The sequence below is a fragment of the Cinclus cinclus genome, chromosome 5 (genome assembly GCF_963662255.1).
Source record: "Cinclus cinclus chromosome 5, bCinCin1.1, whole genome shotgun sequence".
Lineage (NCBI taxonomy): Eukaryota > Metazoa > Chordata > Aves > Passeriformes > Cinclidae > Cinclus > Cinclus cinclus.
The window spans coordinates 15098843-15123845 of NC_085050.1; the positions used below are offsets into that span (position 1 = coordinate 15098843).

Sequence of the window (25003 nt, forward strand, 5' to 3'; positions counted from 1 at the left end):
AGGTAACAAAAAAGTAATTCTAAAGGTAGAAAACATATGGACAGCATTTTGAACTTGTAATTTACTATCACAGCAAGAAAGGTCACAGGAAGTTCCACCAGTTCCCAACATTTCATCAGCAGCAAACATATAAAACTGAAAATCATTACATGGAAGAACACTTTCTGCCTATACACTGCAGTTCAGTAATTTTAAAACCAACCTGCACAGGGCAATAAAACCAGAACGTCAAAAACTAAACTTGACACGTCTGTCTAAAAAAAGAGCTATCTCTCATTGCTTACTAATTCAACCAAATGGAAACAGTTAAAGAAGACAAACTGATTATCTATACTTAAGAAAGACAGGAATATTTTTTTCTTAGTGTCTCTCTGTAAAACAACAATTTTGGACATGTTAAATCAAAATGTAGCAATACAGAATCAGGTGCACAATGTGCCTGCAAATATTGATCCTACTGAAGAGAGAATAAGCTCTTGGGACAACACAAACCCAGACTTCAGAGAATTTCCTGACTTTTTAAATTAAACAGTTCTCAAGGTAAGATACTGAAGTGAGGAAAGCCATACTTATTTCTGATACTATTACTGAATGAAGTTTTCTAAATTATGAAAATTGAATTTAAACAAAATTTTACAGGATGCCGCAAGTAAAGTGTACAATGTGCTGCGCTCTAACAATGACCTATGAAATAAAATTAACAAAGCCATGAGCTGATGAATTATCATAAATCTGAAGCTCCCAACCCCATCAGTTTGAGAGATATTTACAGTGGCATTGTTTTCGGCTTTTAGATTTTATAAATTGAGATTGTCTGCATTATTTGGTTCCTGCTCATTGTGATGACCCACTGAGTAATTTACACCTGGTGTAGTAACACCAGCTACAGAATGCTGAAGAGTTTGGTAAGTTTTTGTTCACAATATTGTGAGGGTTTTAATAGATAAAATGGTGGCTTTGCTTTCCTTTCTATTTAAGCAGTCCTTGGTTCTTTGCTGAAAGGATAGAAAATATTAAAACCCACCACACAATATTGTTGCTTGCTTTTCCAAATATGACTTACCTAAACCCTACATGCCGGCTCCAGGCTCCAGCAGAATTCCATGGTGAGTGCTGTCACCAGCGTAACGCACACTGGGGCTTCACAAGGAGCAGGAGCCGGTGGGTCTGAATCTAAAAAAGAAAAGTGTCATTTAAGCCAAATGTGCTGAATGCTCCCCTTAGCCTGTCAGCTGGGAGCATTCAGCACATAATTTGAAGATTTTGCATTCCTCATATCTGCCCTGGACAATATTCCCTGGACTTGCCAATAGCCGAAAACATTAGGACATTGTAAACATCTCTGCTGCTCAGTGATTTACTAGACTACAAGGATCTTCCTTATTTTGAAAACTTGTGAAAAAATGTAAAGCGCATTGCTTAAAAAAGAACATTTTCTGCCACTACTGCTGCAACCTCTCATGGTAAAAAAGCCCCTTAAAAACACACACTCTGCTTGGCATGCTGGGTTTCATGAGACACCACGGATGTAAAACACTGTTTCCAAATTCAAAGCCTAATGTAATTTTTCTAATAACCATGAATAGTAACAAACTTCTCCCTTTCCTAAAAGACACAAACTCAAGTAGCACTTTTCTTAGTTAAAACACAGTTTTGTTTCTGCCAAACATAGCAAAGTAATTCAATTCCTCATTCCAAACAGAATGGCACATGGCTTCCAATTCACAGCAAACACTGCAGTATCACTTCAAATTATGTGGCAAGCACATAAAGCGGAGAAAGTACAGCACCAAGTGATTTAAGTAGTCTTAAAACAAAGAGAAAATACTATTTTAAGCAAATGCATTTATTTAGTAAGTGATAATCTCTCATCAATTATGGAGCTATATATAGGTGAGTATTTCCCCACACAACTAAAATCCAGATAGTAATTCAGTGCCAATTTAATATTTATACATATTTTTCAGCAAATGTAAAATCAAAGGCAACAAAAACCCTATGAACAAACAACTGAGATGTCTTGTATGATATTTATTTCACTTAGTATAACAAGGTGTGATCCTTATGCAGTATTTTCCTATCTTATTAGGAAAGAACAAATGCCTTCAGACAAATTATTCATATTTTGCAGAATGTAACCCTGTTTCAGCAGTCTTCAAACAAAGGCACAACAGATGTTCAAACAAGGATTAATAGATCATTCAGGAATCCCAGAATCCTAGCAGAATAACTTTTGTGCACAAAACCGATTGAGTCCATTCAAGAGGCTGTATTTTTACTATGTCCTATATTTACAGGATGGAGGTAAGATTTTGCCCATGAAAACATAATTTACTTTGTGAACTATTGATCATAGAAGTACAATTAAAAATCTTATACTTTATATTAATAGCAAAACAGAAACCGTTTTTCTCAACAGAATTTCTCTTTATCTTACCTCCCAAAACCAGATTTCCTTTTCTTGTGTCACTACATTCATTCATTCATTCATTCATTCATTCATTCATTCATTCATTCATCTTATAGGCCTGTGTCTGCTAGCCAGGACTGAGGTAAAGCTGCAACATGTGTCTTTGCATCCAATGAGAGCTATATTTCCATAATGATGAATTAAACCCCAAATTCCATGTTTTCTGTTATCCTCCTCCTCTGCTCCCTCTCGGGATCTTATCATTACTTCAAATCAACAGTTTCTACTTTTCTTGGAGAGTTAAAACTCTCATTCATTACCTGGCATTTTATAAGACACTTCTTTCATTTCCATTTCTCAAGTTTCTTGCTATGGACTGATGAATAAGCTCCATAAATTAGGCATCATGAAACAGCATGTAAAACCTTATTGTTTACAAACCTGTCTGTTTCACTGCATCTGTGGTTATTTTATTAGGTGTGTGCAGATTTGTGAGAATACCAGATGTGCCACATTCTAAGTACAAATACTGGAAAACAGATTATTTTAGATAGTCTGACAAAAGCATGCTTCATATTCTGATGCCAACATTCTTACCTCAAGCATGTTATAGATGATGTAGAGCTTTATGACAGACTGGCCCCTTATCAGATGATACATCATAGAGTAGTCAACATAGTGCATCATGAAGTAGCAGATGACCAATATAACTCCTTTGAGCATGTCACAGACCTGAGCAGGTTGTAGCAAACGCCTGTCACTGAAATACAAAGGGCAAAAAGTTCCATTCAGTGTCATATATTCACAAAATAAAGATGTTACTAAATCAATATGAATTTAAAGAAGCTGTTCATCATGGATATATTTTAATGTAGTTTATTATGTCCCTTCCCCTGCCCTTCACTCCAACACCACGACTATGATACACATTTATAGATCACACTCATGGACAGGATCACAGTCTCTTACTAGCCACATTTCTGTAATTAAAACAATGTATTTGTTGAGGGCTCCCACTTTTAAATAACATTCTGCATGCATGCTCTTTCATTTCAAATTTACCTTCCCTCTGCCACACAATTCTATGATTTTAACTTCCTCAGGTACAGAAATTGTATTCACTATGATCAAAAAGAAATGAACCAGTCATCTTTAGTTTCACTATAATGAACCAGACGCCGAGGAACAGGTTGTAAATTCTGTATCTTCATTTAGCTCTAAGCTCTGCAGCAGTAAATGCAAACAACTTGACATCAGAGCTAGAGGTGGATTGTGAACCAAATACAGAAGTTTTCCATGAGTAACCCAGGACACTAAAGGAATCATGACACAATTTCTTCCTAGTAAAATGACGGAAAGAAAATAGCTTTATCTCAATTGCCACAACAGCATACATAAGCATAAGGCCATATTGCAAGGCCACATTCAATTGTCTATCTATTTACTTTAGTATTAATAGGATGTGAAGCAGTTAAAAAGCCTTTGAATTACATCAAAAAGTTGAGAATTAAATATAAAAAGGATTAAATAATTCCTATTTAATATATTTCTTTTTTAAAATACACTGAAATGCTTTTACAGAAGTTATTTTTTTAAGAAGTTGCAAGCAAGCAATTAACAGAATTCAAGTTATTCAAGAACTTTCAATTTCTGTATTCTTAAATTAGTAGATCATTCAGTGATTAGGCAATGCTCCCATGAACTGATAACACATTTGGGAAAAAAAATAAGAGTTATCTTGAAAAAATGTATGCCATTTGTAAAAAACATCCGAACAGTTACTTATGACCTCTGGAGTAGCTCTACAGACCCTGCAGAGAAGTAAAAAATCTCTGCTATCTCATTCATTCTATTTAAATCATAGCTGGAGTGTTATACTTTTGTGTTTCTTTGTTGTCTTCCATTCAAAAGAAAAATGCCCTGAAAACAACATTCATGCATTATATCACTCCTGGAACCACAGTGACATTCCACAAGGGGCAAATAGGTCATGCATTTGCTGGGAGTATAAGCAAGAAAGTTTTCAGAACTCTCAAATTTACAGTATTGGACTTTGAACAAAGAGCAACTACTCCTTTTCTTACATACTTTTTACTGCACAAACTGCATTAAAATCAACTACACTGTGAATAAAAGAATTTGACCTTGTCCAGCATACCAGAACTGCTTACAGGGACTTTCTCTCCCTAAGAGATATTTTCTTCCTTTCAGAAGTCCACCAGTAACAAACAATATTCACACCATATCTTATTTCAGCCTAAGTCCTTGACAAAATGCCTCAGTGAATTTTCTTCCTATCTTCAGCCCCCAAACTGAGTTTTAACTGCAAACACCAACTGAAAAATTTAAAGAAAACTAAATGTGTACCTTTTGCCAACTGCTTAAAAAGCCTATTACTTTTTTGCATGACACACAAAAAAAATGCATCCTCCCCGACCTGTAAAATCACTCTTTGAAAATTTACTGCCTTATTTAATTACACATGACTTAAAAGATTATAGCTATTAAAATAGAATAGTATATATTGAAATATTTACAAGACTTAACATGATTATGTTCACTGCTCATACGCTGAGTAACAGCATATTCCTTTTTCTCCAATCTACTTCCATTTTGGTAGTGCATTCAGTCATTTCTGGACAGGCTTCCCAGCCAACATTCAAACTCTGAAATATAGTTTGGGATACAGTAGTAAAGGTGCTGTTATGCCACAACAGAAATGCCAGGCCTTAGCACATGAAGAAAAGAATCAGACTTCATTACTCAGAAAATCAGCATCTTCATCAATCCAGGCAACAACTACTTTATCATTAGAGAAGCAGTGAATGCCTGGTAGAGAAAGATGAAGAGACACCCACTTGAAAATCTCACTCACAGTCTTTTGAAAGTTTGTTAAGGTACCAATTTTAATGATAGGATGGTCTGTTACTGAAATGCACTAGTGAGTAGAATCTGTTTATGAAGCTTCCAAAGCAGTCCAGAAAGATTCTCACAGGAAAATGCTTTGATGTCCACAAATCAATACAGACTGAAAATATCACATCAAAGGTTTTCTTGCTTACAAGTAACATCCAAGATGCTTAACCACCAGTCACAAGTTGCAGATGTTCTATGCTGATAAATCTCTCGCTCTTCTGCTTGTGTTGATTTGCCATCTGTATGACTACACTCACGTAAAACCAACTCAGAAGAAGCCAATGTAAATGCACACAGCAACCATCACAGGGGACTACAAATTCTGAGAATACACTACATAAAACCAGGAGCACAGCTGCTTTTCTAAAAGTGGTCTCAACTCTGAAAACTCTCAGGAGACTAAGTCTGAATGAAGTTGCATATAAACAGCATCCTAAAGACTGGAAAGATGAAAAGATTTTGAGAATGTGCTGGGTACAGAACAGACTTGATTATCACTGAAGATTCAATACAAAAGCTGCCCTAAGGAGTCAGATCAACTACTCTTGATTGCTGCGCTTCACAGGAATTAAACTTTTGTAGAATAGATCCCATTCAAATAATGTTCTTAGAGAATTTTAGAATCATTTAGGTTGGAAAAGACCTTTCAGATAATCGAGCCCACCTGTGAACTTATCACTGCCAAGCCCATCATTAAACCACAGTGTATGCATCTTTTAAGTACCTCCAGGGATGGTGATTCCACCACCCCCCTGAGCAGCAGCCTGTTCTGCTGCTTTACAAACATTTTGGTGAAGAAGTTTTTCCTACTGTCCAATCTAAACCTCCCCTGGCACAACTTGAAGCCCTCTTGTCCTGCCTCTCACAGTGACTTGGATTTAGTTTCTCAGTCATCTGTCTGTATGTCTAGGGAAAAACTGCAATAAACAATATTTTTTTCTGACATTTTAATTAAAAATACAATCTACTGATGTTCTTTTTGAAGTTTTGCATAACTTCTTGTGCTTCTGATCCACATGAGAAGTAGAACCAACAAGAAATGCTGTGACAACTTCAGAACAAGTGTCCTGGTTTGGGCTGGGACAGAGTGCTTTTATTTTTAGTAGCTGGTTTTTTTTTTTGGATTTAGTGTAAGAATGCTGGTAACACACTGAATGTTTTGGTTGCTGCTAAGAAGTGCTTACCCTGAGTCAAGGATTTTTCAGTGTCTCTTGCTCTACTAGTGAGGAACTGCACAGAAAACTGGCACAAAGTGTAGCTAGGACAGGATGTCTCAAACTGGCCAAAGGGATATTCCACATCACAAAGCATCACACTCAGTTTATAAACTGGTGGAGTTACCTAGAATGGGGTCTATCACTGCTTGGGGACTGGCTGAGTACCAGGCAGTTAGTGGAGGACAACTCTGTCACTTGTTTCTCTTAGAAGGTTTCTCTCAGTGTTCTGTTAGACTCTCTCTTTCTCCATTTCATTACTATTATTATATTATTTAGTATTATTATCAACACATTTTGTTTCAATTTTTACATTGTTCTCATCTCAACCCATGAGCTTTACCTTAACCTTCCAGTTCCCTTCCCCACAGGTGGAAGATGGAAGGAATGAGTGAATGGCTGCAGGGTAGTTAGCTGACAGCTGGGACTAAACCACAACATCTTAGTCACAAAAACATCCCCACAGTTTCAATTTCCTCAGTTTAATGACAGAAGAGCTGCCAGCATCTTTACCCTCTGCTCAGTACAAGGGATTACTTCAAAGACTGACAACAGAAAACTGCTTTTCAGAAAGTAAGAAGAATAAGAAGATCCTAGCATTTAAAATATATTCCAGTGTTCTTTCATTGTACACTTGGAAAGACCCTAACGTATTGACTAAACTAGTAATCTACAGTGTACCACTAGCATGTTTCCAATTGAGAGAGATTAAATGTTTCTACTCCTTAAAATGGATAGAACTATTTTTATTGTAGCAGAGTAATCTTCCATTCTGGTTAATAACATTTCAAAAAGGATTTTGAGGTGTGGTTCTGAATATAATATAGAAAAGGGACAATTATTTCCTACAAAGACAAGGAAATCAAGTAAATGGATTAAGTCTAATGATTTGTCACCTTTTGGCAAATACACAGAACTGACTGCAAAGCCTGCAGTAATGAAATGATGTAGTCAGTGGTCAGTGAGAGCTGACCATTGCAGTTTTAGTACACAATCAGGCACATGGGTTCAACCTGTATTTGTCACAAATCATTCCCATCCTTTGCATTAAGCTGCTCAGTACTTATAAACACACACAGGCTGATGCAATTTCATGCCTGTCTAGCAACCCAGCATTCTGCATTCATTTTTCTCAATATATGTTTTTACTTATTGTCTCCAGTAACTACTCAACACCAACACTGAAAAGTACTTTCTGGACATCTTAAGCATCAACTAATCAGACCTCATGATTAATAACACATTCAAACTCATACCGCTGTGGTCATGCACATCATGAATACCACAGGATCTCAAAGAAACAAAATTTAAAGACTCACATTTGCCAAGCTATTACTACTACAAAAAAAACCCCACAAAACAAACAAGAAAAACATAGCATAGTACTAGTAATTTCAATACCTCACTTTAAAGTAGGGACTCAAGTTTTAAGAATTAGACATTACTGAGCTGATGTGGTAACTCAAGTGTGATACTGTAGAACTTTAGAAACCATTGAATAGAGATATGAGAAACTGAAACAGATTAGCTCAGTTCCAACCACTTCACATTTTTACAGTTGTGCATGAAGCATGACAGAATACAGAAAGGAAGATTTCACATGAAAATTACATATGGGTGCTTTTTCTCGTGAGTAACAAAATGAGAACAATAACTAAAGAGCACTACAACAGCACAACCTCAGTCATTCTGGTAGCAAGGTAACAAAACAGTGGGCAGCAGAATTTTTCTGAAGAAAGCAGTTAGTACTTTCGTTCAAAGCTATCCCAGGCATACAGTGATGCTGCACAACTGAGTTAAACGTTAACACTTGCCTGGCTTTAATGAACTCTGCTCTTGGAAGTATCATGAGACAGTATCATGAGAGCCTTTGTCCAAGATGTAGCTCCTCTAGTATCCTACCAGATTCCACAAAAAATGTCACTTGGTTTCAAAATTTAGGTGAATATAATTTACCTCACAATTTTCACACCTCAAACCAGTAAATAAAAGGATCCAGGGCATCTGGACTGTCCTTCAAATGCACCTTATTATGATACATGACTTATATCTTTTCACCTAATTATTTTATGGCATTATTTGAGCAACCTGGTTTAGAGGAAGGTGTCCCTGCCCATGGCAGGGGGGCTGGAACTGAAGATCTTTAAGGTCCCTTCCAACCCAAACCATTCAGTGATTCTATGATTATTCCATTACTGCTTCATGTATTTTTTGCTTTAAGTCATGCTCTCTAAGATACTCTTCATAGAATTTTACAAGTGGTTACATTATGCTAAGTCTCAAGTTCCCATATTAGCTGTATAGCCTAGACTATCAGGGAATCAAATTTTAAAACGACTTAAAAGAGCCAAGTACCTTAATACTAAAGAGTAAGACATATCCCTTTTATTATCCACTATGTAAAACCTTATATTGCTCTATTACTAACATTGAACACACCAAAATGTTTAAACATGAAATGATCCTTCTAGCTGCATGAATTCAGTGAAAATCCAAGCATTCCTCTACAGAGAAACTCTCTTGCACTGCAATGTTAAGCAGCAAATTATGAAAATAGAGAAAAAAACACAAGAGACTTCACCATTCTACAGCATGTACTTAACATGATGCTCAAACTCCTTAGCCTTTGGGTATATTTATCATTACCTCTACTAACTGATCAAAAATCTCCACTGAAAAAAAACCTTACTTCTCAAAATACTATAAACACAGAAATCTATACTTAAGGGGATATACAAGCTCATTATTCATTTTAACAAAGTGGTGCACAAGCTAGACTGCTATGCCTCCCTATTCCACCACAGCATGCTTCTGTTTCAGCCCAGTCAACTGTTAAAAAAGCAGAACATGCCATGCTCAATGCTTATCCCGCAGTATTTAAAGCAGTTGAAAATCAAACTATAGCAAAATTTCCACAATGCACTGACTGACCTCACCCAGGAACTGAGCAAATCAGTCTGTTACAGAAAAAAACCTACTATTTACAACACAATAAAAATCAAGGTTTAATACTCATCTTTCAAACTTTCCAATTCATTGTTTGTCCACCATGAGACAAATTTGAAAGTGTAAATCGAAGTCTTTCCTCTGTTTAGAAAAAACAATTGGATCTGTCTTTGCCCTCTCCCTTTGGACAGCTAACAGCAAGCAAATTGCCTTATAAATATTTTGCAATAATTACTTTCCTGTTCTATAAAATTAAATCAAAATACTATCAGATTAGAATGTTACCAAATATCCTGACTACCCACAAACTTGGATAAATTTTAGGAAAAACAACTTTTTTTTTAAGATGGCTTGTGACACTTGTAAAAATATTCCCCGTAACAAAATTAAGTCTTAAATCACAATCTACAGAAAACACCTACCCAATGAAGAACAATCTAGTGTGAAAACCAGTGCTCATCATAGGCAAACTCCTTAAATAAGTGAAAGTTCAAGGAATTAGTTACCTTTCTGTAATTTTCAAGGCATTTCTATTTAGCATCATATTCAAAATGTCATGAGCCACATTTTATACACTAGTAAGAGGTCTGTCTCCATCTACTGGTTGAAAAGGATTAGGTTCCATCATCCATACGGGCTACAACTACACAGATGGTCACACTACTGATCCTTAATCTTTGTTACTGGACAGCATGATGCACTTGACAGTACTTTCTCTTTTAATTTTTTAAAGAAGCAAACCAGCTGAAGGCTTTCCAAGTATTGGTATCTACCCCACCAAGCTTGATTTTGTTCCTACAGCTGTACAACTGAAATCACTCAGCATCAAGCAGAGTGTTATTAAAAATAAATCACAGCTTATCAATATTTGTCTTTAATATGTGCAAAATCACAAGTAGGTAATGCACAAGATTGCTTAAGCAAGTGATTTCCAAGAAAACCAAGATTGTGTGTTAGGCATTTTAATAAGCCTTGCTTATTGAATTTAAAGTAGTTAAACCACTGGTACATGAAATGCAACTTGAAGAGAGATATTTGTTCTTGCTGTACAAAAACGTCTAAAAAAAGCCTCACTACAGTTGTTTCAGGTATGCTTTTCAGCAACTGACACTACAAAATGAACAATGTTTTCACTGCATGGTGTAATCTGCAGACAAGTACACTTGTCTGAGTACTTAGTTACTTTGGCATCCAACCCATATGTGCTCTGAATATATGCTTTTAACCTTAACTGCACACTGTCACAACATGTCATATGATTTCTTTATTTTTGTCTTCCAGGCTTCCTGGTGCTCCACAATTTTTCACTAGTCCGATTACATATGGTTTTCCAATCATCTTTTAGAGTTGTTTGGGTTTTGATTGTTTTGTTAGTATTTTTTAAATGAAAAGGCATTCAAGGTTTTTTTCTTGTTTATTGATACAATTCACTGCATTTTAATTGGTTCCTTTAGTTTAGACTATTTAGTCTCATCCAAATAATTCAGATTACTCTAAACAACTGCTCCTACGAAACCAACACATACAAAATTTCCCATACTGATGTCAAATATACAGTAAAGATATGAATACACTGTCACTGCAAAAATTTTTCAGATGGATATTTTCATCTAAATAACATACACACATATAATTTAAAGCTTTTGTAAGAGTAATGTTTCTATAAACATTGACACTTAAAGAACCCTTTTTATTTGGGTTTATTGTTCATTTAATAATGCACTGAAGAAGTCATTTAGCATGTTACAAGTTTAAGTACATATTTTACAGCAAACCTCTTCTAACTGTATTATTTATTTAATGCTAACATTTTGAAACAGTTAGGCAACCACTGAGGTTTAGAATAATATATTTCAGTTACTGATACAGTGGTCTAGTTTAAGTTTTTCTTAGGAATCTTTCTCCATTTTATATCAGATACTTGCATGGAAACAGAACAATGGGGTTTTATTTTATGTATAGTCTTTACCAAACTCTCAATTCTTCAATATATCCTTCATTAATGAACTGTGCTGTCATAAATTCCTAATTTTACACTAAGCACTAACAAAAATTATTACATTAACATATAAGGGGATATTTTCCTGTTAACATAAATAAAGATGTTGGGGAAAATAAAATCCAAGCAAGGTTGCTTGAAGGGTATACTTGCCCACATAACTACAAACTAAATTTTTTAAAAATGGACTATTTGATCTATTGGAAATATTTTCCTACAATTATGCTCAAGTTTGGCTTCAGGAAAATGAGCTATTTTGAGCAAATCTAATTTCCAGTTTGAGATATGAAGAAGAGGTACACCTTACAGTATGCAGGACTTCACTGATGTAAAATTGTGCTTATATAGACTGATAAGAAAAATACGTCCCAAATAAAGAATTCTAAGAAATTGAGAGCTGAGCTTGCCAAAACTAGGTGGCATTGCATTTCTCAAACAATAAAAAGCCTCTACATGCACACAATAAAGCACGAGACCATGCTAAGAATAAAACGAAACCAACCTTGCTGTTAGGCCCCGATGAGAGCTGTCTCAAAAAATAAAAACAACAAAACGAGGTTTCAAATAAGTGACAACTAGAACAAGCTTTCATTAAGCTTTTATTTTTAAAATAACAGACTCAAATATAACTGATGACAGTAAACAAACATATGCTAAAGTGCTGTATTTTATTCTGCATAGAATTATCTCTTAAGTCTAATACTAAGATACGTGACAATGAACTTTCTGAACTCCCTAAGACTGAGGTTAATCATTACAAAACAAACCTGCTCTAAGTACACAAAAAATACAACCATGAACCTGACTGAGGCAATACTTCGAAGAAACGTCAAAAAGCTTAAGGCACTATAAACTGAAGTACAGCAGGGGCTATAGTTCTTCCAAGACATCCATTTTTTAACTTGGCCAAATTGGTCCACAGGCACCCTATGTGAAAAATGCTTTAAATCTAAGATAATTTATTCCCACAATGATGTAAAGTTACATAAGAAAATATACCTACCACAAATAGCACTGAATCAATTTCACGTGCTTATTATTAAAACCAAGTGCTGGTTGCTCCTTTGAGGTATATTGGTTAATTTACCTATACTACTCATTTGTAACCAGCCTTTTTACTGATTACACGTAGATGTGTGAATTTGGCTGACAGCCCAGAAGGAAAAAGAAAATCAGGATTTACTCACCAAGGAGGAATCCCTGTGACACCACATTCCATCCTATAAAGGAAGTGAAAGTGCTCTTCCCTTCGGTCTGATTTACAAGAAAGAAAGAAAGAGAAGTTTGTAATGTTGCTACACTATGCAGTGTTATGGAAAGGAGAAAGGAGTACTTGATCTGAGAGTATACTACAGAAAATAATGAATGCATCTTCCTTTTTTTGGTTGGTAGAAAGCTACACATTTTCGTGGACAGATGCACAACTTCCTCAATGAACTTCAGGTGACAAGTTTATGGATTTCACATTTAAATTCCTCAGAAAAAAATGCGTTTGGGAATAAGTGTGCAACAGAGGTTCAAATTTATTTAATAGTCTGATAATATGAACAAATAAATAATGTCCATAAGAAGAATGACAGTGTATTTGTTTGTTTTAGTCTTCCAGATATGCTTTCTTTCTAGTTTCTTTCTTAGAACAATGCTGTACTATTTATTTCCTACTGAAAAATATTGTCTGTTTCCTTTCAGATCTCCATAAAATGAAATATTACAACATGTGAAAGAGGCTATAAACCACTTCCCCTATATTTAAGTACTTTGCATAATATACCATAAACAGGAATTAGCCCATTTGTATAGAGTGCAGTTCTATTGTTTTAAAAAAATAATGGGTAATATAATCTTTCTCTACACTGAAAAGAGAATTATGAGGATATAAATAAACTGAAGAGTAAACTGGAAGGGAAACAGAACACTCACTGGCCAATTACTTCACAGAGATGTTGGGAAAAAAAAGTCAAGATGAAGGGAGGAGCACTTTTATTTACTACACAGAATGGAATATGATGTGGCAGGTTCAAGTAACAACTAGTCAACATTTATTTGATATTTGCAAGGAAGAGCAAGCTAATAGATAAACAGCCACCTGCTTTGTAAGTACCTTTTGTAATTACATATGTAATTACTATTCAACTCTATTTGTTTACAAATACATAAAAGTATATTTCCTGAGCTGGAAGAAAATGACAAATATTTTTTGCCGTAACAAATAAAATCAGCATAACTACAAAATAAAAAAAATAAAATCAATAAATAAATAGAAAAAATAAAAAATAAAAAAAATCAAAGTGCGAGCTCCGAATAGAAATAAGAATAATTACATATGAAGAAATTCCACTACATACTATAGACATAAGTCCTAAAACATTCAGTAAAAAACCACCAACTTTAGAACGTGAATGAATTAGAGCATCAGGTACTGAAGAGATTCTAGCGAAGTAAATTCCAAAGACATGGAAGGAAATTATGATGAAAGAAATTGCTCCAGGAGTCACTACAAAAACAAAGACTACTTCACTCAAAGTAATCTCAGTTTCACAGCATCTTACTTGATACCACTTTAACACAGCCAAGTTCAATAGATTAAATCTGTTTCTATTGTGCCTTTCACACAAAATACTGTCAAGGAAGTAGACTAAATATTAGCATTGGAGGCACATGTATGCATATACACACATATCACACACATCTGATTGCATATGGTGCTTCAAAGTCACTTTTGTCAGCATATTGAACAATAACCTAAGCCAGCAACTAGGCTTTGAAATCTTTAATTGCAATTTCAGAAGAGCAGAAGAATTTCTTTGCCAAAAGAAAATCTGAGTTTATAAACAAGGAAGAACATTTTTAAACAAAAAATAAGTAAGATTCAAATGATATGTTGAACTCCATTACATTTACCTGAATTTAGCAATAGTGTCCATATAGTACCTACAAATAGGCACATCATTTGCCTTGTCACCAGGCTAAAACTAAATAACTGTCATTTTTACACAGCTAAGAAAACTCTCTTGACATAGTAAGTCTGAGGTTCAGTTCAAAATTAACAGCGCAATAAAACAGTAGAGACTGCCATCTAGTGCCGATTTTAACATCACCAAATACAAACATTTCAACTTCAGACTGTACTTTAAAATATTATTTTTTTGCAACTAGACTAGCATTTGCTGTCATCAGAACAAACATTTCTAAACGATGCATCTAAAAGACCTTCACATATAAAAGACACTACTGACAATGCAAATACAAACAACTTGATTTAAAAAAAAAATCAGTAACCATAAATCAACCTCAAGTTTTGGAAAATTCAGAATAAAGGTCCTTTTATTCAAGCAAAAAAGATAACACCAATATAAGTGCTCCTTTTATTTTAGGCTACACTTAAGGCTTATACAACCAACTTTACAACAAAGCAGCAGATTATATGAAGGAAAATAATTCTGTCCAATTTTTGATGCCTATGCCAGAAGGGCAAACTAAAAATTTTATGTATTAGCAACTTTTAGTATTGATATGAACAGAAAATTAAGACATCAAGACCTAAAATTTCTAAATATTCTGATTGGTTTTCCTCTACATGTTTCACCCCCTAGGATTCCTCAGAGAAAATAAAAGAACACATTTTATTCAGGGATCTTTTCAGCAAAGTTTTCCATGAAAATAAGGAAAGCTTTTACTGCTACAAAACAAACAACTTCTGTTTTAATATCAAAGAGCCTAGCAAAAGACATGACCCAAGTCTAAGAAATTAAAAAAAATGTTCAAATAGATATTAGATAAAAGAACAAAACTATAAGGTAAGGTTCCATCTCTCTCCTTTACTAACCTGAATATGTCTAAGTGGTGCTGTTATCAAACTGCTGTGTCTGAAGGAAGCAACGATGACAGTTAGTGACTGCTGGTAAAGTTTAAAGGTCCCACACACACCTTTACTTTGGCTAGTTTAGTCTGAGACTTCTATTTTACAGTGGAAGAAGTCATTAGTAGTTCAAATGGCACTGGAAGGCCATAAAATGAAGCACACACAAAAACAGTGAAATATTATTTAAGGGTATCAACATCTTTGTCTCGAATCAACTTACCGTAAGCCATAGCAAGGCAAAGTGATGAACCGGAACATTGCGAGAAAAACTCTCAAAGGAAGCAGGGTGAACACATACAGAAAAGCATCCAGGCACAAAAAGATCCCAAAAAACATCAACTAAATTACAAAAATAAAATAGAAGTATGTTAGTAGTTTATAAAATGTACAAAAAATTTATACAAAATTGTTATGAAAAATACATTTACATAAGACTAATTAACCAAATAAGCACAATATTCTCACTTGTTCAGTCAGCTGAACTGTAAAAAAATTTACATGCTCTGCATTTGAAGACTATTCAGCAAAAGTTTTGCACCACAAGGTCCAAGCAGTGAAGGCTTTTGTAGACTTTCACAGCTCACTGAACTTAGTCTTTATTTAATATATAAACTGCAGTTGAATGTAACTGTAGCTCATTTTCCAATGGTGACTTTCCTGTAAGGTTATCAAAGTTCATGTTTTCACCTTAGGGAAATGACCCATAGAGCTGTGCATAAATATGCACAGCCATTTTCTGCCTACCTCCTTTTTCAACATTATTTCCTCCCCCCAAGAACTTTGCTATTACCTTTCAAATTTTCTGTTGCACAGCTAATTACAGCTGTGGTAGATCTCCTTCAAAGAATAACCAACTTTTTCATACAAAAAATATAAAATATGAAGAGGTAAACTTCTAGTTGTCCTCAGTTTAACTGTTTTATCCTTAATTTACACAAACATTAAAGCTATTCATTGTGGCGACAAGCCAAACAACTCTATGATAATTAAACTAGACATTAACTCTACAACTCCAATCTTCTATATACCAGACTCTCCCTACATGACATTCCTTCTTTACCTGCTTCTTTACCTGCTCTTTAAATGATTCTGTGTTGTATCCAAATGGAAGTCTAGAAATACGTTTTTATGCTTCTGTCAGACCATGAGCTAATACTTTTTTCCTGCAAGGATAATCCCATAGAAGCCATCTAACTGGCTACACAATTAAGACTAGCAACATCTAAGCAGATCTAGCTATCCATGTCAGATATGCATTTACATGTGGAACTTGTATGTACTGCTGATGGGAAAGATACTGGGGTGGGGGTGCAAACCACAGTTCAAATAAATTACTTTTCTCACAATCCCTTTGCCTTTCAAAGTGCCTTCTTTGTTAGCTTGTGCAGTGGCCAGCTCCATGTGCAGTGAGAACTCTTACACCATAAACATCCTTGGAACTCCAAAAGCAATCCTACAGACTGCACTCCAGAGCAACTATCCACATAAGACAACTGACTCAGGTACAACAGCACTGCCATCATTCCTGAGTTTTTGCTTTCCTCTGTAATATTATTTCAACCAATTTTACAGTGGTAGAATACTTCAATACCATCATGATGATAAGGTCTCTTTCCTGATATTTACTCATGCATCTCTAGCACCATTTTCAAATATTTCCAGCATTTTGAGTTATTCCTCAAAGTTATCGTGAGCAGTGGTTACATGAACTATGGATAAATTTATGCACGGCCTTAATATGCCATTAAGCTATTTATTTTAAAATAACTTTTTAACTAGGTGTTGAATATTCAAACACTGAAGATGACTGGAACTGAACAGTTAGTATCTTCAAACTCCTTAACCCAAACAAAACAGAAGGACAGCCTGCCATTTTGCTTCTGTTCTTTGAGGACATCTTTACAATCCCAAAAACAACACTACTCTTTCTTTTAGATTTAGACAGACTTCTCCACCTGAGTGAAATTATGGTTTTTCACATTCTATAAGCGTGCATTAATATTTACAATTACTGTTTAATGTCTTCATTTTCCCAATGTTTTTACTACATGCACCAAATGAAATATAATTGGCGCTGAACCTTCTACTCCTTTCTGTAAATAGTTTTTGCTGCGCCATTCCAGATATTAAGGAACTAACAGCAAAGCCTACAGAGCTTTTTCCTCATCATAACTATAATTTAAAAAAGGAATACAAAGTTTAATTTTGAGATCAACTGAAAACTGTACCCTTAGATGGCAGGAATAGAGACCACCAGACCACCTTACTTAGTAAAAGTAACCTACTAAAATGAAAAGCTGCCACTGAAACTGCACAAAATGCTTGAGTGAAAGTAGCACTTACATGGTAAATTATCTGGCTTTTCAAAATAAAAAAGGGTACTCAGAACAACAACAACAAAAATACTACCCTTTGAACATTACACACCACTCTAAAACTGTGGATGCCAAATAAGTGCCTATGAAGTAGTATCTCCTGAGATCAGGCTTCTGTAAATATACTCCAATTCATTCTCCCTCTACTTGATTATAGTTTTCATTGTTATTCTGTAATTATATTATTAGGTAGTAAACAAAACAAGCCATCAAGGAAATTCTTCTCTTCCTTTACGCAAGCTTTATTTCAAGTAAGTGGAATTTTGTATCACATCAGCAAGTGGTTTCTGCAACAGGTGATGATCTGTACACTATTTAGCTGATTTCCAGGTGCTCAATTTGATATAGATAGTATGTACACTAAAATGAACTAAGGCAATGCAAAGAATCAAAAGTTTTTTCATAATCTCACTGTAAAAAGTAATTAAAAAATATCTTTATCATTCAGTTTCATAATATTTCATATTCAAAACACAGACTGAAGTTTGATTTGCCATGCAAAACCAATCAACTGCACCACTTACAGCATTTATATTATTTATAAATAAGATTGCTGGATATTACATGTTCTTACACACTGAAAGTTTTATTGAAAAGCTATGGTGATGATCCTTCAGAGTAATTTTTGTGCCTTGGAGACAGCATGCAATAATCCACATAATTAAAATGGAGATGATGTAGAAACGCTGTATTGTTCAACCGAGTCTCTGCCATAAGTGGAATATTCTATCATAAACTGGAATGGGTAAATACTGAGGATGTGAAGACACCATCCCTTGAGATGTTCAAAGCCTCCAATCCTGAACAACCTATTGTAGGTTACACAGCTTTAAGGAAAGGCATGGACTACTCCACAGGTCCATCCCAATCTCATTAATTCAGTGATTTTCTGCAGTAACTGACTGGGTATTTAGTTTGGTAAAACCAGGCCTCATCATGGCTGAAGGATAAATTTAATGATACTGAAGGGGAACATGAGCACGACTGACCAAGAGAATCCTGCCCACCCTTCCTCCCTCCTCTTTCATCTTAAGTTATAAAGCTCCCCTTCTGTCCTTGTGTAGACTCTGGATTCTCTATTCTAGCACAGAGCAAACAGAGCAAAGAAAGTATAACATTTACTGCCAAATTATGAGCAGATTTATCTCCTGGAGTGGTCCAACAAGCACAAAACAGGCAGTATGCATAAAGCGGGAGACTGAAGTGGGAGGAAGAGCAAAACAAGCTTCTTCCTTCAGTCTAAATTAAAATTATTTAGCCCTATATAACTTCATCCCTAGAGATTTCAGGAATTTTAGCAGTATTAATTTTAATGTTATCATTACACTGCAGCCTAGCCAAACCTTATTAGCAGTGTTGCCTTACTCATCATTCCTGAGCATACTGCTGCTGCCTCCCATATTGACATGGTTAAGCCAGAACAAAACTGGCTCACTGCAGGGCCAGAATGATCTCCAAGTTCACATAAAGGAGGTGGCAAGAATCCCTCAGGAAAAGCCATAACACTGGGACAGAGAGGGAAGATATGGTAAACGGTGGCAAGAAACAAAATAAAAGACCACAAAAATTAAGTGAAAAACCTCGGAAAAACTCATCTGTCACCATATTTTTATAAGGCTGAAACCTTCCCATCCTCAGAGAATTTTCCACCAAAGAACTTTGTAACAAAAAATTTTTAAATGAAAAGTCACATTTTGCTGTAAAAAGTTTCCTTTTACTTGACAGTTCCTTTAAGGATCAGTGACACCTTAATATTTGAATTAATTTGTCATCTGTACCTGTTTGATTCTGCTAATAACAATAACAAGAGTTGCCAGCAGCAACAAGCAAACAGGCAAAAAATTCCCGAAACAAAAATTTAAGTTAGTAACACTGAAAAATAATCATTACAGAGGTTTGCATCTTGTTTCTGTAGCAAAAGTGTTTTAAAAATAAATTGTTATTTAAATAAATGTAATTCAACAGATTTCATCTCCAAATTGAATAAAACATTAAAGCATACTTCACCTTTTCCAGTTCTTTTGGTATCCGCATGCATGTGTACACTCTCTCTCGCCGCTCCGTGTATTTTGCTTCATTGTGTTCAAGGAAATAACCCCTTGTTAGCTCAGCACTGATGAACCTCAGCAAGGAAAGATCTGTTCAGAAACACACACAAGCAGAAGACATTTCAGGCATGACCTCTAGAGGCTCAGAAGCTGCTACATTTTTGTTACCTATTACTTGCTACATGTTTCATTTACATGGCCTCCAACCTGGAAAGTTTTTGCTGATGATTAAAAAACTTTGCATGGAAGGCATTACAGGAGATGCAACTCTGCTGCTCACCCATTCATTCCCTTGCTGCCTCCCAACAAACAAGCTACTTTTCCCAGGCAATCAGACATCCCACTTCCACAAAATACTACTCAAAACCGCTACACAAAATGCAATATGCTGAGTGAATCTAATCCTTATTGTATTTTCAGACCTCCTAAATTTACTAAACTCTATTTTTGACTTCTTAAAAGTTATTTTCTCTCTCCACAACATTAGCAACTTGTTATTTATTTTAAAGAATAGCTTTCTGCAACAGCAAAACATTCAGAGATACTTGATCCCAAGCAATTCAGTGCATAAGCAGTACAAACACACTGAACATTTGGTGACCAGGTCTTTCACAACCAAAAAACCATCAAGTACATACAGATCTCCTGTGCTTTAATGGCTGTAGGTAAGTAACCTGAAGGCTAACTGGCTTGTGTTTAAGCAGCTCATATGGCTCCTAAGACTTTGCAGAGAGTCATCTTACAAAATTAATAACATATGAGATTATAATTGTGAAATTCACTATCTACCTGTTGATTACATACTGTTAATAAATCATGATTTCCTTTAAACTATAAGAACTGAACCATTTCCCCATGTGTCACCTTGTCACTGGATAGTGATTTTGATGATCTGTGTATTACTGATCCACTTCTACTAACTAGGCCAAACCCACTTGAGGCCTTAAAGGCATTTATTTTTAAACAAACAAAACAACATGTGGCTTAATGAGTAGTAATAAACTAATATTTACATATAAAGCTTCAACCAAAGTTCATTCAGTGAAATCACTGCTCAGACCTGTTGTAAACTTGTTTTCTGGAGTCTTCCTTTGTAACACTATCACTTGTAACTTTTTTGGTTATGCCAATTCTTCAATGTTTAAAAGCTTGAAAGTAAAAAGCAAGTATAAGCACACCAAATAATTACTCTGTTAACTTCCCAGTTGTATTTTCTTCCACTTCACATAACCAACCTTCTCTAGCTTAAAGATAAAGCAGTCTCAAACAACTGAAGTTTCCTGCACAGTAAATACATGTATATGGGCGAGCACCACGGGGCAACTTATGAGTCCCTACCAACTTCAAATATTCTAAGATTTTAGCCAATGAGCTATTTCTTCCCACCCCTTGTTGCCTCACACAAAGTATTTTAGAGGCCTAGAGCTGAAAATCAAACATTTCAAAGTTTACAACACCTTAGACTTTCATGCCCTAGATATTGAGGGATAATCAATCCTCGTGACTGAGGATGATCAATACATAAGCTCGAGTGTGACTGCAAAATCATCTCTCCAGTGACAGGGGATGCACTGGAGCGCACAGTCACTCAGCCACCTCTCTCCTGAGCACTTATTGCCACCCAGCACCAGCCTCAGCTCTGTGCCAGCTGTGAAACAGATTACTGGCTGACCCTGTAGGAAAAACATAGTAACCAAAAGAACAGCATGAGACACCAAGGCAGAACAAAGTAATAAATCATTTGAAAAACAGCTTAATTTTGCTATCAAAGCATCAAGCAACATTTTCTTCTTTTAAAAGAAAACTCTACCTCCTACTTTAAATTCCTTCCCTACTTAAAATCCCCCTCTTCTGCAGTCAGAAAGTTTTAGACTGTGGCCCAAGTTTAATCTGTTCAGACAGCATACTCTTAATGCTTACAGTATGTGCATTTATCTCCACACCTCAGCACAGGAAAGCATATGCATCTTCAAAAAACACAAAAAGACACAAATTCCTTCAAGGTAAGAAGATAATGATTTAACTAAGTTATACTTCAATGCACAGCTGCATAGAGGATAACCATTAACCAGAAAAGAGAGAAGTTGTGGAAATGTGAAATGCACTGCACTTCAGTATATTCTATTATATAATTAAATTGAATCCTAAATACAACAATTCCAGGCACTCACTTCACTCCTCTCAATCCAAAATACACACTTCTTCCACAAGCATGCCAGTTAATCGATCAGGAGATTCTCCTCTAATCATCTTCTCTGTATAGTACTAGTCCTGCTTCATCAATGTGAAGAAAAACCTACTTCGATTATTTAACATATTGCTACCCTTAGATGAGTTAGAATTTTTAGTTGCTCAAACAAGAAGCCTATTCTTATATTTTCTTACCATGAAGCATCAGAGAGCACCAAAGATTTTTAACTATTTTAAAATTTCAGATCAACTGCACGAACATAGTTAAGTATTCTCCACCACCTCCAGTAACAATCCCCTTTTTATAAAGCTACTTGTTCAACTGTTTTTCAGGCACATCAGTATGTATCTTGATCATTCTTTTTCTCCCCTCAAAGCAATTCATATTACTACAATCAAGCCAATTCCTTTATAACTATGGAAATTGCATCACCTTTACATTCTGTAGTGTTCACCAACACCACAGAACTGCAGTCAATGATGCTGCATGTCTGATGATATAACACATCAGAAGCAGACCCAGCAAACTCAGAAGGAAAGAATTCAATTGTTGACACATTATTAAAGTTAAATCCCAATTCCCATTCTTCCTTTTTTTATAAGGCCTGTGTTATCACATTCAAGCCAAGACTGAGAAAGCCTTGGAAGTTTAACACTTCAAGAACTTTCCAGATTTTCAGCAAGCCAATCAAGTAAGAATACAGTGCTAATATAGTTATTTATAACCTTACCAACATTAAATTAATCCTAACACAGTGACTGACAGTTTACACAAAAACGGCAGGGCTATTTACAAAAATTACTTGGTAGGTACCTGAAATAACCACTCGAAGTGCCAATGTAAATACAGCTGCAGATTGATAGCAAAGGCCATAACATTTTTCCTTATAAACTCCAGATGGTAAATTTCATTTACTTTAAATGACTCTTAATAACCTGCGTACAACTTCGAAGCTCTAACGGCACCGTTACTGCCAGCAGCAGAGGCAGAGACCACTGTAGTCACAGCTGTGAGATTGTAACAAGAACCGGTAAGATAATGAAACATTTCTAGCACTTCAACAAGAAAGTTGAGCGAACCCGCACCCTCCCGGCCCGCGAGGCTCGGGAAAAGCGGGGCCCGTCTGAGCGGCCCCTCTCCGCTCCAGTCACACACACTGCAGGGCAGGAATGGAGCCCGACAGCCAGAGTCCCACCTTCAGGGCATAACACCCCTCCACGGACGATGCCCGCGCTGCTTGCAAACCTCCAGAGCAGCAGCACTTGACAAACTGCGTGCCATGGCACGGGGACCCGTCCCCAACAGACGGGTGCGGAGGGCCGGGACACAGCCGGCCACGCCGACCGGGCCACTTCACGGACCAAACCCACGGGCAGCGGGTGGGAGAAAGCTCCCTGCGGGCCGCCCGGCGCTCCCGGGGCCCGCCTGGTCCCGGCGCACTTTCTGAAGTCGCTCGCCCAAGTCCGCGGCGCTGCCAAGAGCCGCCCGCCCGGGGCAACACCGCCACGGCCACCCCGGCTCCCCGTGGGGGCCACCCTATCCCGAGGCCCCCGCTGCCGCGAGGAGGAGGCCGCTCGCCCCGCCGCCGCCCCTCACCCGAGAGGCTCCGCTTCTTCTTCCTGCCCCGGTCGCTCTCGTAGAAGCCCAGCGTCTCCGTTCGCTGCTGCGGGGACGGCTGCCCCGGGCCGGCGGCGGGCGGCCGCGGCTCGCTGCTCCCCCAGAGAGTTTTCGGCTCCCCGCGCCCGCCGTCCTGCCGCCCGTCCCCGCCGCTGCTGGGAGCGGCGGCGGCGTCGGCAACGCCGGCCATGTTCGCCGCCCGCTGCGCGCCCGCCGCCCCCGCGCCGCGCGCCTGCCGGTGACTCATCACCGCGCGACAGCCGCGGGCCCGGCCGCGCGCCGCTGCCCCGCGCGCGGGGGGCGGAGAGGGGCGGGCCGGCACGCCGCCATCTTGCCGCCGTTAACCCCTCAGGGCCCGGGCCCTCTCACGCCGCGTCTCGCTGAGCCGCCGCGAGGCTCCCCCTGCCTCCGAGGGCCCTGCTGAGGAAGGCACCGGGTTTGCGAGAGACCCAGCGGGCCCTTTGCCGTTCTTCGCAAAACGCCTGCGACGGTCACGGTGTCACGCGCCCCCTCCCCTCCCCACGGGCCGTCGGCGGCAGCTCAAAGAAGTTGCTAACAAGGTGATTAAACCTTGAGCCGCACAAATAAAAGCCTTGTTTAAAAATGGAAAGCGAGTGGTGAATTATTAACTTTAAAGCCAACAGGGTTTCAATGAACTGGAGAGCACGAGTTGGCCTGGGCCGGGCGCTTGAGGTCACAGCCCCGCGCTGCCCCGACTGAGGCGGCCCTGGCGGTGGCCGAGCCTGCCCCGCCCGGCTCGCCCGGAGCGCCCGCAGCCGGCGGAGCCCGCAAAGCTCGGCGAGCCCCGCCAGCCCGAAAAACAGGGCCTGCAATCGCGTGGCTCGCCAAGTGCTGCAAGTGCCATTCGTTCCTGGCAGCGTGGTACTGGCGGTGTTGAGGCTTGCTAGAGACCGTACGAATGAAAAATTATTGTTCCTGCCACAGACTGTATGTAATTTATACACAAACCTGAGTGTAAGAAGCAGGCAGCTCAAGGTAACAGTGAAGCACTTGTTTGCAAAGGCACGAGGACAAAATACCTGGCCTGAATTTCAAGTACAAGATCTCCTTCACATTCAGTTCTTGTGTTTTTATCATGGATTCGCAGGCCCGATTCAGTCAGCTTAATATTTAGCCACTCACCCTGGGAAAACAAAGAATGCTTTATTCTTTCTTTGGAAGGCCATAGTAGTCTTCATCTATAACTCTAAGTTAATTGTACAGTTGTCTCAAATAGCATTTTGGACTTCCAATAGACTGGATGTGCCCATTTCCTTTGCCATTAGTAGTTCCAAATGCCCCAAATCTGGCACTTCAAGCCAAATGTTGTATTTTCAATCCAAATTTTGTATCCAATCCAATTTTGTATTTAATCTATTTTTTGTATCCAGATCCAAATCTTGTGTTTCCAGTCAGTGAAGTGCA

The 25003-nt window shown here is 37.6% G+C and overlaps 1 protein-coding gene across 1 annotated transcript in view; it reads right to left on the reverse strand.

Annotated features, from left to right (window-relative positions):
* Positions 1 to 23774, reverse strand: part of TAPT1 (transmembrane anterior posterior transformation 1) — a 48472-nt gene extending 24698 nt beyond the window's left edge. The window contains exons 1-4 of the mRNA XM_062492687.1: positions 23558 to 23774; positions 19730 to 19860; positions 15568 to 15686; positions 3008 to 3170 (exon numbers count right to left, since the gene is read on the reverse strand). Of these exons, the coding sequence (XP_062348671.1) occupies positions 3008 to 3170; positions 15568 to 15686; positions 19730 to 19860; positions 23558 to 23768 (624 nt within the window). The 5' untranslated portion in view covers positions 23769 to 23774. The remainder of the gene's footprint in view (positions 1 to 3007; positions 3171 to 15567; positions 15687 to 19729; positions 19861 to 23557) is intronic.
* Positions 23775 to 25003: the final 1229 nt, after the last annotated feature.